Source organism: Hippichthys cyanospilos, chromosome 4, assembly GCF_059441005.1.
Source record: "Hippichthys cyanospilos isolate Australia breed blue-spotted pipefish chromosome 4, RoL_Hcya_1.0, whole genome shotgun sequence".
In the NCBI taxonomy this organism is placed as follows: domain Eukaryota; kingdom Metazoa; phylum Chordata; class Actinopteri; order Syngnathiformes; family Syngnathidae; genus Hippichthys; species Hippichthys cyanospilos.
In genome coordinates, this window is record NC_142372.1 from 19,684,036 (window position 1) to 19,702,346 (window position 18,311).

Below are 18,311 nucleotides of genomic sequence, written 5' to 3' on the forward strand. Positions count from 1 at the left end.
TATATATTATAGTTCCCCCCTTATCTTTCAGAAAATCCCCATTTTCTCAATGTAGCCTCCGCGACAAAGAGGACGCTCTAGGGCAGGCTAGTTGCTGTTAGCTCGCAGCTCGCAATGCATCATGGACACACTGCTTCGGTATCTACTTCCGGGAGTTGTAGTTCAATGATTTTGTCACCCGAGTGAGCGATATAACACTATTTTGGTGTTTATCTGCCACAATCGTAAAAATGTCGTACAACTACGTGGTTACAGCTCAAAAGCCCACGGCCGTCAATGCCTGCATCACAGGTAAATGCCCTATGTTGCTGTTTTTCGTAGCATTATGCTTGCATGCTAGTTCAACTCCCGCGCTGCACGTCCAAAGCTCCAAACGGGCCTGTGATAGCGGATAGCTAGTCCGGCTAGGATTTGTTTACTTAACGACTCTGTATTGACCTTATGTTTCACACTCCACGTGCATTGTATTTGCATTGTTTGACATGCGATCGGGAGAAGCAGTTTATTCAGGTGCTTGTATTTTAACGCCAATCTACCTGACTGTAAAACATCATCACTAGATTAAGTTCATAAATCTAGCCCCACCGAGTGACTTTTACGGCATGTTAACAATCCTGTCTTGAGATGTGCTTTTGCAACAACAAAACAACATTAAATTTAAAAAATATAATGTGGAATTTATAATATAACTTGCCTGATCTACAAATATCAACAATAGCAGACTAGCAGCAATGCTAGCGGCAACATGTGAGTCTGATTATAATTGAGTCCAGTGGCTGTTCCACGAGAAAAAATGCAAAATTGCTTACATTTTTCGCAATTCCCTTTTTTCATATTTAGCTTTGTTCTTAGACGCTAAGAACAAAGTGGTATTATCAATTTATTCAGTGTTGCTGTCACTGTTTCATTTTACAAAGACCAAATAAATAAGGCACCAACCATTTAATCCTGAACTCATTTTCATTTTAATAGTATTAAAATGATTGAGCGTGTCGGCACAATGACCCACTGTATTGATACTGAGTCACTGAATACTGACACCTGCTGGACTGTAAAAATCCCTGCCGGCAACCCACTTAACCAGACTGATCACAGTAAACAAGAATATAATTCAAGTCATTGCATTCATCATGTATTATTCCATATCTTTAAATAATGTGAAAATTTATCAATGTGAAAATCTCATTGCATATCACACACGAGTCCTCCTCTGCTGCAGCAGTTCACATGTTCTTGGTTTGTCTGCTTTAATATCACTATAAGTTGGGTACTACAGCTAAAGTGTATCAATTCGTAGTAAAATGTGGATTCTGTCACTTTGCATTGACTATTTCCCCCACATACGCATGCACATACACGCAAACAAGCTTCCTCTGTCACTCGAACTCTCTCGCACTATGGCAAGTTGATGAGATCAAACGATGCAAATTTGTTTTTGTTTTGAGTTACACCGTATGTGTTTAGAATGCTGTTTTTACCCATAGTAGTTGAATGATTGATCATTTTAAAAATATATTGTTATTTTATACTAACAAGTGCCCATATTTCAGTTAAAATTGGATGTGTTCAATCACAAGCAATTAATGTACAGTATTTTCCGGATTATAAGGCGCACTGGTATATCAGCCGCAGCAGCAAAAATTGAGCAAAAAAAAAAAAAAAAAATGTCATGGATAAGCCGCACAGGTCATAACATCAGTTACTTACGCATATTGATTGAATGAATGAATTATTTTCAACATAACACTAACAGAATACTGCAGAGTTAAATAGTGGTTCAAATTCAAAATCACTTCTTCTATAGCATATTCTTCTGTCTCCCAATGTGTAATTGCTAGATTATTTTAGTGACCATATAAACACATTAAAGATAATTCATACATACAATCATAAATATTTATATACAATCATATATACCTTACGTCAAATTTACACATCTTAAACGTTTATACACAATCTTTTTCAATGTGGACATATTTTTTAATGCTTTTAATGATTTATTTTTTAAACTTTTCGAGTTCAGCCATTGATTCACATCTTTTCAGTTCTATTTCAAGGTTGTTCCATAAATTGACACATGCAACAGGTACACACATTTGTTTGACCGGTGGATTGTCTCCTGGTGGCTTGCAAAAAAATAAATAAATAACAAGCAGATAAGCCGCACTGGACTATAAGCCACAGGGCTCAAATCACGAGGAAAAAGTTGCGGTTTATAGTCCGAAATTTACGGTATATATTTATTGGTGATCAAAACTTGTGTTGCTCACTAAAGGTTTTTTCGATTTTATGAACATACTCATTTTAATTTTGCAATGTAATGATGTGTTATATATTTTGTTTAAAAATTAAAACTGTTTTTACAATGTAGAAAAATGGCAATTTTCCCCCTAAAATTTTAAGATGTTATGTTTTGTGAGGTGTAATTTCAATACCGTGATACCGTGATATTTTTGCTCAAGGTTACTGTAACATCAGAATCGGATAACATCCCATGCCTAATAGGCAGTATACCGGCTCTTCCAATATACCAGACGATCTTGAGTCCAATCATTATTCCTCTTTGCTATGTATTGCTGCTCTTCAATACATCTGCAGTTGCACTTCTTCCAAGTCTCCCATCTTAATGATCCAAGTGCTGCCACAGATCATCATCTCAAAAAAAAAAATCTCAGAAAACAAACAAAACAAAACGAGGAATAACAAGCCAGATGTGGTTGTGGAGAGCAGTGATGATAGTCTGGGCTTGGCCTCATTTGTGCACCTGCAAAGAAATTTCACCTGCAGAAAAGTAAAGTGAGAGTTACTTTGAAATCAATTTGAATAGAACAAGACAAGAAGGTGAAACAAGAAGATTGAAATAAATACCCAAATCTCCGAAATTTGCTCAAATTGGACCCACACTGCAGACAACTAACTTTCTTTTCCCCTGGAGCTGCTCCATAATCCACAAAAAACATTCTCAAGCAACCATAAGATTTGGATCATTTCAGCGGGTGCATCATGTTGACATGCAATGCAAAATGCAAAATTATCCTTTTTTGAAATAAACATTTGCTTCTCTGTTTCTACTGAACTGGACATAAACAGTACTGTAAACAACATGTTATGTCTTGATGATTTTGCAGGCCACTTCACATCTGCAGAGGACCTTAATTTGCTAATTGCAAAAAATACAAGGTTGGAGATCTATGTTGTCACAGCTGAAGGACTCAGACCTGTCAAGGAAGTGGGCATGTATGGCAAAATTGCTGTCATGGAGCTCTTTAGGCCAAAGGTACAAATTTATTTAAGGTCTTTCTCCTTATATACTGCAGCAATCATGATTCACCTGTTTTCTGAGTTATGTCATCTTGATTTATACAACTGATCTGTTATTGGTCATTGCTAGACCAACAATAATGTCATAAATATGTTACAAATATTTTATATTTACCTAGATATTTTTAAAATGAGGACAGGACGCCCTAATCGGAACTTTTACTTTGTAACCTGTGATTGCAAAATCTCAGAGTGGTTTTGAGTTCATCCCCTTTCTATGCTCTGTAGGGTGAGAACAAAGATCTGCTCTTCATTCTCACATCAAAGTACAATGCCTGCATCCTTGAATACAAACAGAATGGCGAGAGCATTGACATCATCACCCGTGCCCATGGGAACGTCCAGGTGGGTGATCAATTAAAAAAAAAAAAAATTATATATATATATATATATATATATATATATATATATATATATATATATATATATATATCTTGATTAAATCACATGGTTTACAGTGTTTACTCTGATATTATTTTAATGGCATCAGTCTCTATAAAGTCAAACTTGACATATGCACAGGTTTAGAGGTTGACATTTCAAACCAAATTGAAATGGAGACCTGGGGTAATTGATGCTTTTCAGAGTACAATTGCCAGTGGTCTCTCAACAAGACTAGTATCTAACATCCAGTTCTAAATAAAATATAACACCTTATCCTCCTGACGACCAGCAGTTCAAATTTGTCCTCTGTAGAGGACATTTCTAAACCTAAATATCTCCCACCCAGTACATCCAATCGCATTGATTCCTTTTGTGCTATAGAGGACATTCAGAGCTTTCTAATGATACCAAATTTGTAGGGGTGGGGCTTTGTTACCTTGACTACACCGTAGAAGAAAATGGCTTCCCTCAATGCAAGCACTTTTTATGGGAAGAGGAAAAGTAAGTGTTCAATACTTTTTAACAAACACATTTTGTCTTGAAATGCTGTTGGCATTTTATTTATAAGACTCTTATGAACACGTTAAAGTGTCTTTTGAGTTATTTTAAGTGTATTTGAGCCTAGTATTCAAGTGTTTAAAACATGTCCTCAGTAATGGACATTTGAAGTTATTTCGTCCAGTTTGCTCTTTTTTTCCCAAATGAAAAGAAAGGGAATCATTCTCAGAAGCAGAGAGAATTTTACTGCGAATTGTTGATGGAAACTCAGACATTGAGTTATCTGATGAAGATGATCAAGATCCGCTGTTTGAGGTAGAACTAGAGGAAGATGATTCATGGAGCTCTGAGGAGGAAATTCAGGCAGGGCTAGCAGATGCAGAGGATTCAGATCAAGCAGCACTGTCCACATCTAAATCCAGTCGACGTCTACTATGGAGCAAGAATACAAAATTCAAATCCCAACTTGATGATCCTCCCATTATTCAGAGCAATGATGCTGCAAATGGTTCATTTTACTGGTCGATGTCCAGTGCGCCAGTATGTACCGGGCAAACCAAACCCAACTGGACTGGAGGTATTTGTCTTGGCTGCACCAACTGGTCTAGTTTTGGATTTTGTGGTCTACCAAGGCTAGACAACTTTCACAGCTCCAGGAGGAAAGGGCATCGAGGAACAAGCTGTTCTTCAATTGACAGAGTCAGTTCCCCAAGGCACCCACCTGTTCTTTGACAGGTACTTTACAACAATCAGCCTCATTGACACCCTGATGACAAAAGGACTGACAGCAACTGAAACCCTCACGAATAACAGGGTTCCAAAGGACTGCAAGATCATAGGTGATAAGCTCTTCAAAAAGAAAGAAAGAGGGTCATCAGAGATGGGTTCCCTTGGTTGACCACTGGCTTGTTGTCCAACCATTTTATGACAGCAAGTTCAGGTGTGAAACCACAGCCAAATGCAGCTCTGAGACACTATGGTGCTGTGCATCTTCCAGAGATGGTGGATGAAACACATGCATCAAGGTGTTGCCAAGCTGGCTGCAACAGTAAAACATATGTTCTGTGCTCCAAGTGCAAGATTTTTCTTTGTGTTTCCAAGAAAGGGAATTGCTTTTTGAAGTATAATACCAAATAAGCATAATAGAAGCAAAAGTGAAACAAAAGAAAAGAGATGATGGACAGTTGTTTATGTTTATGTTGAACACTTTTGTCAAGTTGACTTGTTGATATTTTTGTTGGACAAACTTTTTCGAAATAAAGTTCTGTTTCCCCTGTATTGGGTTCCGATGTCCACTGTAGAAGACACATCATAGCTTAAAAACAAAAATAAAAATTTCTTTTGCAATATTACAATTACATCACATAGGTTGGGTAATTTCAAAATAAATGTGATCGGACAACATTTTTTTTCCTGGTAGTCAGGAGGATATGTTAACCAACAAACACAAGTGCTTAAATGTGACTCAATTTATTTGTTGCAACTTCACGTATACTTGAACTACATACGTACATGTTGTTTTCTTTTCAAAATGGTCTTGACGGCTGGTCATTTTTTCTAATACGTATGGGAGGGACTAGCAGGCGGGAGTTCATATTTTGTTGCAATGACCTTCGATTTTTGTCTTTGTTTGTTTTTGTTTTTTGCATTGCTCACAGCAGTTCGAACATGGTTGTGTTTCCAGCTCGTTCAACTGGAACCGCAATCATGTTATATACACTGTACATCTGTGTTTTGGATGTAAAATCATTCCTTTTTTACTGCAAAAGCAAGGTATTGATTTGGCCAGTCTGCCTAAAAACAATGGAGCTAGCCCAAAATGATATACATTTATTAAATATTAAAGTGATTCACTATATTAACTACTTACTCTATCAAGACATTTTCTATGCAAACCTTTATTTGTGCACGGTGATGGGTCTGGCTGGCTTTACTCGTTACATAAACCATAAACTGCAAATGTACTTTTTTTGTTTCCAGGATCGCATTGGGCGCCCCTCAGAGACCGGTATAATTGGAATCGTTGATCCAGAATGCCGTATGATTGGCTTGCGGCTCTATGATGGGTTGTTTAAGGTGATCCCTTTGGATCGAGACAATCGTGAGCTTAAAGCCTTTAACATCAGACTGGAGGAGCTGCAAGTTATTGATGTTCACTTCCTCTATGGCTGCCAGGCCCCAACTGTGTGCCTCATCTATCAGGTATGTTTGGCAGGGGCCTTTTCTATACAGTACTGTATATGCCATTACAAAATATTGAAAACTAAATAATTCCTGGCGGATGTTTTACAGTAAACTTTATTTTTTCATTTTTACTTGATTGTTTGGTTCATAGATTATATAATATTGTGAATCAAATCATAAAAAAAAGAATCAAGTGAGACCAAATGATGTTTGTTCAGTATCTGTTACTATCTGCTACTTGCTTTATTCTTAATCTAAGTTCAATGGTAAAATTTGATTGACTGTTATGTTGCCTGAGGATGTTTTTTAACATCTGCCTTCTGGTGGCCTGTGATATACTGTAGGACCCCCAGGGGCGACATGTCAAGACCTACGAGGTCTCTTTAAGGGAAAAGGAGTTTAACAAGGGCCCTTGGAAACAGGAGAATGTTGAGGCTGAAGCATCTATGGTCATACCAGGTTCTTGAAAGTATTTTTTTTCCCCAATACGATCAGTAAAGGCATTTACACACTGCACCTGGCCTTCATGGGGTAAGACACAAGGATGTTGGTAACAGAGCACAATGTATTTGTCTGTGGCACTGGATGTCAAGTGACAGAACAAGAAGTAGTGTGGCGCCTTTTCTTGCTGGTATGAACTTAAGTAGGCTCACAGCTGCATGAATAATGAGCACCCGTTTATTATTTCAGCCAAAAACATGGACTTTCAAAAAGCAGTCTTTTTGCAGTATTCTAGTATTTGGGACCGGAGCCCCCCTGCGATAAGTGAAAAAAACACTACTGTGAATTATTAAAGAAATAATATTTAGTATTAAAAATGGTGTGAAACAATAAGTCGTTTACGTGCAGCTGAAAAAAAAGAACTGATAAAGAAACTCTGAGGTAAGATGAGCATTGTCACAGGTGTATATAGCACGAAGAATCCATACATACATCCATTTTCTTTAGCTGCTTATCCTCACTAGTTGCTGGCTAGCTGGAGCCTATCCCAGCCATCCTTAGGCAGTAGGCGGTGGACACATTGGATAGGTTGCCAGCAAATCAGCAGGGCACACAGAGGCAAACAACATTCACAGTCACAATCACACCTATTGGCAATCTGGAGTGTCCATTATACCAACCCTACATGTTTTTGGAATGTGGGAGGGGACCGGAGTGCCCGGAGAAGACCCACTCGAGCACGGGGCGAACATGCAAACTCCACATAGGAAGGCTGGATCCGGGATCAAACCCGGGACCTCTGAACTGTGAGGCAGACATGCTCACTAGTCTTCCACCTTGTCCCCTGACACAAAGCATTTTTTCATGTAATACTATGAGCACACTGGCAAAGAATTTACTGATGCCTCCTATGCATGATGCTGAAGTGTGATAAAAAAGGCTTGATTGTAAAAATGCATTTGTGATGAATAATTTCATGGGCAATTGAAATGAGAAGATACAAAATAAGCATATAGCCTAAATATGTGGAAAATTAATTGGAGTCATTTATCTAAGAATGTTAACAATGCTGTTAAGGGTGGAGCTTATATCAAGTTTTTTAAGAATTCACCCCTGGGACCAGTACTAACATTGGGGATCAGTACCCATCCATGGCCATTTGCAGTGTGAAAATCCACCTTCACATAATGTTTTGTGGGATACTTATTATATAATAACATTTCACAAAACAGTATTTTGAAAATTGCTTCAACGGTGTCTGTGTGGTTGGCTGCATGTACAATGTAACTTTGCTATCATTGCATTTTAGTGCCAGAGCCTTTTGGTGGTGCTATAATAATAGGACAGGAGTCCATTTCTTACCACAATGGAGACAAATATTTGGCCATTGCACCACCGACTATCAAGGTAATTTTGTGAACTGAAGAATGAACTGGCTGTGCTTCATGTCAAAGAGATTTTCTTAGTTTATTATTATTATTTTTTTAAACACCTAAATGAATGATGATACAGTATGTTTGCAGATAGATGGCATAGTTGTTGGAACTTAAAGTTGGGGCATAAAGAAAATCATTGCACCTTTGCCATTACTGTTTAATTATATTTGATATCCATCTTAACCATTGTCAACATTTGTCTCACAAGGTCATTATATATTATAAAAATGTGAGATTTCCCTTTTATTTAGGTAATTTATTTAAGATACACATCAGAAACAATTTACAACATTTTTGTTATCTTATTAGTTCATTTTAAGTATGAAAACAAATAGTAACTCAAATTCAGTCAAATTTTGTATAATGTCATCTTTAGCAACAAACTGATTTTAGAAACTCACTTTCAAAATATTTTACAATCTCTTCTTCATGTGGCTCGAACCACAAATGTTTTCTCACTTTTCTGTAGTATTACCTACCGTTGCTCGAGTTGAATTTTATTTCAAGACCATCAAAATGTGTTGCAAAGCAGTCACTAAAGTAGTTGCTGTGCAAGTCTGCTGGAGAAAGATGCACTATATAGTGTTATGGGCTTGTCCGTTCATTCATTCAGCAACCAAAAGTTTTGTTGGACATCTCTTTTCTCACTGGATTGAATTCTACCTCTTACCACTGCCTTCTACATTCTCCATGATTGAAGCTTTTTACACGTTTGACCTTTCTGTAATTTTCCATCCTTGTCTATAGCTTGATTGACATGACATCTTTATGTTTAACTTCAGCAAAGCACAATTGTCTGTCACAACCGAGTGGACCCTAATGGATCACGCTACCTGCTGGGAGACATGGAGGGGCGCCTTTTCATGTTGCTTCTGGAGAAAGAAGAGCTAATGGATGGAACGGTTGCCCTCAAAGACTTGCATGTGGAGTTATTAGGAGAGGTACTTTATATTATTACAATGAACTCCATACCGCTCCCAAACCTCACATATAAACTTATTAAATACCCTGTTAACCGCATTCCTTAACAGTTATTCTAATCCTTACTGTAAAGAAATGGGAGGTTATCGTTTAACATTGCATTGTACAAACACAATAAGAAGATTCACTCGCGTAATTTTACAAATACGAGACTATACGTGTTTGCTTCAACTTGTGTCACCACATTTTGAAATTGACACATAAGAACAATATGAACTGAGAGAATTAAATTGTTTTACTTAAATACACAATGATCAACAAAACCATTATTGTGTAACTAAATCCTGAGTTATGATATACAGATTTTTAAAGCAATTTGGGTGAATTTTGCAAAAACTCAAGAATAAGTCGATCCCTGACCTAAGCGATCACACATCATGGTGTGTGTTATTAAAATAACAAAATTATTTTTAGAGACATTTTTAGATCGTATATCGCGCAACATATGACTGATAGTGAATGCGCGAGCTACAGTCCTCCTCCTTGCTTCCTCTTTGCCTCCTTTGCCAGGTTCAAAAAGACTGGGAGACTCCCCAATGTGTGCACTTTCCAAAACAGGTGGCGGTGCCTGGTCTCAGCCAGATATCGTCGTTCATTGCCAGCGTAACATGCAAATTTGTCGATTGTTTAAAAAAAAGGGGGGGGGGGGTTATGTTGTGTGTTGCTTTGGTAGTGCAGTTTCTTTTCCTTTTCATGTGCAATGTGTCATCCAAAATATGACATATTACGACTTATTTCGTAATCAAATTAATGTTGTTCAACCACTGATGTGTTGGGGGAAAAATGGTCTGGCTTTGAGATATGCGGATATGAGTTGACCCTCCTAATATTGGGGTTGAAACTTAGGTGGAAAGAAATTGACGCACACTCGAAAAAATATGGTATAAACCTGCAAACAACTGCCATTTTATCACATGAAGCAGCAATATATTTAAACAGGATGTGGCTGTGGTGGGGCAATAAATGAAGTGAATGAATTAGATTATTTTGTGATTTTAAAACTCAGTGACTTGAAAATTAGCTAACTCATGAACTTGAGGTTTTGCACCAGATGCATGGTTCTTACAATCATTTCTATCCACATAATTGTGGCATATAAGGAAGCTGTTATCCACAAACCTTTTGAATAAGATATGAATGTTTACAAAATGTGGATGGTTACGTAAAGTGACCCACGAGATAGCGGTGGTTAACAGTGTCTCTTCTATTTTGTCTATGTCCCACTTATATTATGTTAGTCAACCCGCCTCTTTTTTGGAATTCCTCCCTTTCCTTTTAAGTTGGCCACAATTTCTCTGGCTTGTTGGTTTATTTCCAGATTTCCCATCCTTTCGGGCTACTATAGCATTCGTGTTTTATAGCCTTGACAGGACCTAATGGATCTTTCCACACTTGTACAGAGGATGCGACAAATCATTCTCTCTTTGTTGCTTGCCGGTTGTCACTTATCATTTTTAAAGGGATTTAGACAACGGCTGCTCATCAATACCAAACCTTAAAGCCAAATCTCATGAAAGGCAGACAGGCCTGGCTTGCAACATCTTTCGCTCATGATCTGCCCAAGGGTCGAGTCAATGCAGTTTTGCAAATCAACTGAGTGGTGCTGGAGCTGGAAGCCATCAAGGGGAGTGCTACTGCTGAGCTGGAGACAGATTGCTTTTTAAATTGTTGGCTTTATTGTTGGGACCAGTCTGCTCAGCCAACAGGCAGTAGCATCTCTGCATCGCCATGTAAGAAAAATAGCTCTCTCGATTGGACATTACCCGTATATAGCCGTTTCTGCACTTAAACAGCTCAGTTTCTAGCACTTTTCTTGTCAAACATCTTTTCATAATGGCATCACTTTAAACAATTTGATAACTCATTTACTTTTCACACAAATCCGGTTTATACTATTTATTTTATGAATTCCCTAATTTGGTTAACTGAAAGGAAATACATCTGCTGGATTTGTTCTCTTCAAACGGTAACTTTCTGCATTGTTTTGAATTGTACTGCTATTTAGAGTAAACATAAACATTGAAGTGTTGTTGTTCTTTGCATTGCCAGACATCCATTGCTGAGTGTTTGACATACTTGGATAATGGTGTGATCTTTGTGGGATCCAGACTAGGTGACTCACAGTTAGTAAAGGTAGGCAGACCCCCTCTAAGTCCTCTCAAGTAAGGCTTATTCCCTTCCATTCCATTAATTTTTTTCAAATACTCTGATTTTCATCAACAGCTCAATGTGGACAGCAATGACCAGGGCTCATATGTAGCCGTCATGGAGACCTTCACTAATCTGGGGCCTATTGTGGATATGTGTGTGGTAGACTTGGAGCGGCAAGGCCAAGGCCAGGTGAATACTCATTCCTTTATCACATTGTCATTTATCATTCATATTTTCTTACGGTGTGAAGCCTACTATGACCAATTTGATGATGCAGTAATGATGATGTGGGTAGTCTAGTTACAAACATCTGACTCACAAACATGATCTGACTGAATTCTAGCAATGTAAAATGTTCATAAAATGCCCCTCATGATATCTTACAGTTGTGTAGTTCCCTACTCTGCCACAACCCACACCAACCAAAACCACTTCAAATTTGCATTTCCAAAACTCATTGGCAATGATGAGCAAAAGACCCCGCTAGCCCCCATTTAACACCAAAAGAAAGACCACCAAGTACCCAAAGCGTGCCAAATGGCTTTTTTTGTATTTGATCTTTTTTTTTTATCTGTCAAAGATAAAAAAAATAAAATAGAAATGAAATATTGTTAGCGAGTGAGTGTTTTTAATGACAATTCATCTACGTTCTGTGATCATAAATGCAATTGGTCAAAATTTCGTGGTTACCCATTCCAATAAGTTGTCAGTGCACAACCACACTGCTGTAAATGGACAGTAGCTGTGATATTCAAGTAATTATTGCAAATTTGTTGAAGGTATTTAAAAAAAAATGTGATAACTGAATAAAATGCTGACGGATGCAGGGTGGTTTCGTAGATTAAAATAGCATCTTTAAACACGGGGTGAAAATTCTGGTTTTCAGGTTATATTTTACAAGCTAGTGTATATTTGCTCGATATTCAACGTTCTGATGCCCCAGTAAGAATGAAAAGAGAAATTGAGTTCTTTACGTCAGGGTCTTGGATCAAAACACAGTTGTCATTTGTGTTGAACGAAATTCTGCTCCAGTCACATAATGATAAGTCCAATCCAATCCAATCCAATCCAACTCTATTTGATAAGCACTTTAAAACAACAAAGCAGCACCAACTTGTCCTATCTCTTAGATTTTCTTTTTAATGCATTTATTTTATGTTTGCGTTTGCTGCTTTCAGCTGGTTACGTGTTCAGGCGCATTCAAGGAAGGCTCTCTTCGGATCATCCGCAACGGCATTGGGATTCATGAGCATGCCAGCATTGACCTACCAGGAATCAAAGGTCTGTGTGTTTCATCACCTCCTTCCAAGCCTCCACTTTATTGAGCCCATAATCTTGCCTTTACTTGACAGGCGAACCGATTGAACCTGCACAGCTGTTTGTGCCCCTTTGCCAAAACACCAGCTGGTGCCTAGCTAAGCTGTGTCTGAGTGTCAACAGATGGCTCTGTTGTCATGCATCTCAACTTCATATAATCAAAAAAACTAGAAAAAATCTCATTTGTAAATATTTCAATTGGACAAACCATCCAAATTTATCACTGCTTTAATAGTTAACTCCTGTGGAATGCTTGATGAAAGTTTGATGACTAATAAGGTGAGGGCTTTTGATCGATCATCTTAACGTCTTCATCAGCTTGGACAGATTGACAATACCACATCTTTACCCACTTGTGGGACTACTTCAGAATCCCGATGGAGGTAGGCGGGATAAATTAAATCTATTGACCATCATGATAACGAAGCTAAATTGGTGTCTAAAACAATGGAACTTTTTAGAGCAAATCTCAACACTCAATAGTGCAAAGCAATGCAAAAGAAACACAATATTGCTGATATAAAAATGTGCAATGTTTCAATAGATGAACGTACTTTTTCTCTTAAAGACTCCTTTCGGTTTACATATGACATCGCTTGCAGGACGCTTTTGCCATTTGGAAAAACAAAAAGTACAAATAATATATCAAGGAGTATTTGCTGTATCACCAGGTTTTGCTCTGCATATTTTTCCACACAGTGTCACTGTGGAGCAATTAGTAAGAGCATGAAAGTGTTCATAAAAGACAGAAAATGTCCAGTTAGCCTACTTTCAAACTGCAAGACATGATGCCCAATTTGTTAAATAAGATCTACTATTTTAAATAATGACCAGAGCTCAATGAATGTTATTTGTTTGCATACTGCTTTAGCTGTGCACTATAAATGAATATTTGCAAAAGATGCTACCACAAAGCAGTAACGGTTACATTAACCTTCATTCAATGTTCATCGATCGATTTGTTGATATCAATCACGTTTTTCGCAATTCATTTTGATATTGACCGTTGAAACTAGACCCAGGCATGTCTTGAACCAATGATCTTGAAGCCGTGATCTCGCACCATTTTAATTTTTTTGTTGAAGCACATTGAGTTGACGTTTGCCATATGAAATATGCTAATCAAATAAAACTGATATAAACATTCCTCTTAACTTTGGAGAACAATACGTAATAGCTTTCATTTGAGCTTGTCTTTCAGATGTGCCTTTTGCGCAATGTCTGCCTCTTCTGCCTTTATGATAATAGACCCATATATTGTTATGCCTATTAGGAAGCGGCGATGTAGGAGGTATTCAAATAGTTGCCTGGAAATAGATCATGGTAAAGCTGCACCTCTTCTCTTCAGTGTTGGTTATTCCCATTTGATTTATGGGGTGCTTTTATAGCTCTAAAATATAATCACTTTTCGCTGACGAGGGCAGTTGGCCTTTCATGCTTTTGCAGTTGTGTTGTTTCGAGTACAGCAAGCAAGCAATATAATTGCTGCCTTATCAAGTGTCAATTTGCCTGTAATGTGTTAATGACAGCAGATTTATGTTAGTTCCAGGAAATTAGGTTCTTTGTCAGGTCATTGCTGTTACGTATATGAGCCGCATAGACCAGTTAAATTCTGCTTGCAGTCGTAAGGTTTCAGATGTTTATTGATCCGTTTTGCCCTAAAAGTCTTCCTTTCTGCCTCCTGCCTCAGGATGAGACAGTTATTCACTTAACCAATCAATGGCACTCTGATTTGCAACACTTGTCTTAGAATGTGACCAATAGGGGTAAAAAAAAAAAAGAAACTTCTTGGGACACTTGTTGGATTTTGTACTTTTCTCATTAGTAAACTGATTGAGCTAGTAATTTTGTCTTAAATTGCCTTCTAGGTTTGTGGCCGCTCCGCTCCGAGGCAGGAAGAGAGACTGATGACATGCTGGTGCTGTCTTTTGTGGGCCAAACACGGTGAGCCATTGCAATAGAGCATGTCAGATACATATAGTGCCATATGAATGCCTTTTGTGACTTTAATTGTTCATTTCTCTTAGCGTGCTGATGCTGAGTGGTGAAGAAGTTGAAGAAACAGAACTTCCAGGCTTTGTAGACAATCAGCAGACATTTTACTGTGGCAATGTAGCACACCAGCAGCTAATTCAAGTTGGTATCCACACGGGGTCACACATTAACTGCATGCACCAAACATCTGCCTATAATGGATGGATATAGTTTGGGACTTGCCCCTTCTTAAAGAAAATGTCTGAGCATTTAAAAAGGTTTCTAGAAGGGATAAATACAAAACTTATCACATTTTATCTGTGCTTTTTTTTATGCAAAATGGTGAGATTGTGGAAAAAGCAATTAAGAGAAATACTTCAAGGCAGGCGCAATCATGGCATGAAACCAAATCTAAACAAGAGTTTTCTTTGAAGCGGTTTCATTTTCTATCACCCCAACTCCTTCTGTCGCTTGCCAGAGGTGCTGTGCAGAATAATATTTAAAAGGAAAAACCTTGTGTACTTTCAGATCACATCTGGCTCTGTTCGCTTGGTGCTTCAGGACAGCAAAGCATTAGTCAGCGAATGGAAGGAGCCCCAGGGCAGAAACATCAGCGTGGCTGCTTGCAACCACACTCAGGTGGTGCTTGCTGTAGGCCGTGCTCTTTACTATCTCCAGATCCTGGCTGGAGAGCTCAAACAGATTAGGTAGGAAAATTCGACATACTAGTTCATGATTCCCGATTATGATGTATGCCTGAAAAAAATTTATGAATCATGTAAATTAATAGTGGGGTGATATTTCAGAATTTTTTACAGAACAGTGGTTTCCTCATACAATTGAAACACTTTATTGTTAACAACACATTCAACTGATGTTAAGGTATTGAATTACCGTATTTTCTCGACCACAAGGCGCATTTAAAAGTCCTAAATTTTCTCCAAAGTTGGGGTGCCTTATAATTTGGCGCGCCTTATGTGTGCACCGAGTTGCAAATTCTGTCAATGTTGCTGAGGACAGAATGTGGACGTTACATTTGAAAAGCGGACGTGGTAGAGGACTGCATCCGGGCGATAAATGGGGAAGGTGGACATTATTGAGGACAGCATGAGGACTGACTCGGAAAATTGATCAATGATCAAAGATCTTGTACTGTTGTTCGAGCTTTTGCAAAAGCCGGAAATCATTTCTAAGAAGCCGTACCGCAACGAGACTGACTCGTACATTGACGAGAGCGAAGCTGACGTGTTAGATTGAGAACCAGTTGTTCATATCAGATAGAGAAGATGAGGATTTTGATGGATTTGTGGATGAGGAATGATCAAAAATAACATGAGCACATTGTAAATACTGAAGTACAATTGAACTCAGTTTTTCTCCCGTTGCCTTTTTGCCTTTTTAAAAGGTATGCTAGCGTGCATGCATGTTACTATGTGTAATAAGATAAGCACCTAATTATAGGCTGCACTTTGTCTATGTGTCAAATATAGAAATAGTACCCATTACTGAGACTTTTTTTTTAAACTACCGTACACATTTTGGTCGGGAAAACACGGTGAATGTCTTATAGTCGTTATCCGTTACCTTATACACTACTTAAAATTATTGTTATTATTTTATTTATTTTTTCGTAACACTTTGATAAGGTCGGGGGCTTTTTCACAGGTGCTCAGCTGTGCTTCTTGGTGGCACTGACAGACATATTTGCCAATCTGTGATATTTCACTTTGAATATTACATTTGACAACAACTTGGGCTTTGCATGTGAACATGAAGGTTGTTATGTTCACATTAAGGGTGTCAACCTCTTTGTGTCTTCTTTAGCAACACAGATATGGAACATGAGGTGGCTTGCCTTGACATTACCCCACTCGGGGAAGGTGGTGAATCACCGCTCTGCGCTGTGGGACTGTGGACTGACATCTCGGCTCGTGTGCTGAAACTGCCGTGCTTCACTCCCCTTCACAAGGAAATGCTGGGTGGAGGTGAGGCGAAACGGAAGGCTGGCTGAGCTGTCAAAAAAACAGAAAAGCTGTTTGTAGCTTCTCAGAGAGTTCTGTAAACTTTTAGGGTGCCAAGTGAAGTTTATTTCCATTGCCCAGTCAAAGTAGTATAATGCCTTAATGGACTTTACAAATCCACTAAAGTGAAAATTCCTTACAGCTCAGACACTCTCAAAGGCAAGACAAAAACGTCCCTAAAACCTTCACATAAGTAAAACCACAGAGGCGAGGGAAATTGCTTTGTGACAAACAGCACACTGAATATAGGCCAAGAGCAGTTTGGCACCTCATTTGGCATTTTATGTGATGGACCTTCTTTGGACATAAAAATTCAAGTACAAGTCAAAAGAATAATAATACCCTGCAATCCACATTTATGAACCATTGGAAGCTGCAGTGAATTTTCTTCACAGACGCCAAGGGTTAGATGAGCAAATCTACATTTTGTGCATGATTTGAGGAATTGAGAGATAATTAACTGTCATATTTTGAAGGAGACACCTTATTTATTTAAACTTATGAAAAAGTCAGACCTCTATGGAGATCGAATCTACGGATTGTGAACAGAACGCTTCTTTCCCGTTAATTTTTTATTCATCATGAATGTCTCATAAATTCACTGCAGTACACAATATTTTCAATGAGTGTGTGTTAATAGCTATGCAATTAAAATCATTCCTCAAAACTGATAAAACATGTTCTTATGTTTTCCAATTATTTTTAGGCGTCCCCGAAGCAGTGTAATGTTATATTTCCCCTGAGTTTCCATGTTAATTTTGTTCGTTTAAATTTCAGTTTCTTTAGGCGTATGTTTGCCTCCTGGCTGATAACTATCATTAATTTTCAAGTCTAAACAATTTTGTCACCATTTAACTGTGGTAGTGATGTATGAACCGGTTACATTTTTAAATATGTCATTTTGCTGTGACCATCCTTAGAGATCATCCCTCGCTCCATTCTAATGACCACTTTTGAAGGCAGCTATTACCTGCTGTGCGCCCTCGGAGACGGCGCACTCTTCTACTTTGGTTTGGATCTGCAGACAGGTATGTCCCTTTTCACTACCTCAGCCCATTGACAACAAACCAAAAGTCAATATACTGTAAGACAAAGAGATGTAGCCACAGCCTTACTATAGAAAATCTTGTTTTCTGTTTTTTTTTTTTTTGGTTTTTTTTTTGGAGAGCATTGGACTATTTTCAAGTCGCTTTCTATGAGCCCTACTTTTCCCTTATTGCTTGATTGCACTGCAGTATCTGTCTCAAAATACAGTTCAACTTAATAGTATCATTGTAGTCCTTTTTGAAGAGTTTTGTGTATTTTTTTTTATATTTGCAAGTATTTCTGTCTAACCACAATTCAAAAGCAATTTCTGATTTGCATTGGATCATTTTCATCTCCTTTTTTATGTCTTGTTAATTCTGTTATCAAAGTTCTGTGAACCCATTTTGATATTTAATCCTTTAGCAGTGCAGTACTAATCACTATTGTCCATGTGTTTAGATAAAACTACTATGGTTATTTATTTATTTATTTTAACCAGAATCATTTGTGGAGAGGTTGGTGTTTCCATCTACCATCACTGATAGGAGGCAATTTTATCCTCACACATCAATCTATG

At 38.0% G+C, this 18,311-nt stretch overlaps 1 protein-coding gene across 1 annotated transcript in view; it reads left to right on the forward strand.

The window, feature by feature from the left end:
• Positions 1 to 140: 140 nt before the first annotated feature.
• The window catches only part of ddb1 (damage-specific DNA binding protein 1), a 33,270-nt gene continuing 15,099 nt past the window's right edge, over positions 141 to 18,311 (forward strand). Inside the window, exons 1-15 of the mRNA XM_088413558.1 lie at positions 141 to 291; positions 3,129 to 3,277; positions 3,550 to 3,666; positions 6,184 to 6,405; positions 6,732 to 6,846; positions 8,138 to 8,235; positions 9,047 to 9,205; positions 11,295 to 11,378; positions 11,469 to 11,585; positions 12,575 to 12,677; positions 14,582 to 14,657; positions 14,741 to 14,849; positions 15,216 to 15,394; positions 16,512 to 16,672; positions 17,629 to 17,736. Of these exons, the coding sequence (XP_088269684.1) occupies positions 231 to 291; positions 3,129 to 3,277; positions 3,550 to 3,666; positions 6,184 to 6,405; positions 6,732 to 6,846; positions 8,138 to 8,235; positions 9,047 to 9,205; positions 11,295 to 11,378; positions 11,469 to 11,585; positions 12,575 to 12,677; positions 14,582 to 14,657; positions 14,741 to 14,849; positions 15,216 to 15,394; positions 16,512 to 16,672; positions 17,629 to 17,736 (1,858 nt within the window). The 5' untranslated portion in view covers positions 141 to 230. The remainder of the gene's footprint in view (positions 292 to 3,128; positions 3,278 to 3,549; positions 3,667 to 6,183; positions 6,406 to 6,731; positions 6,847 to 8,137; positions 8,236 to 9,046; positions 9,206 to 11,294; positions 11,379 to 11,468; positions 11,586 to 12,574; positions 12,678 to 14,581; positions 14,658 to 14,740; positions 14,850 to 15,215; positions 15,395 to 16,511; positions 16,673 to 17,628; positions 17,737 to 18,311) is intronic.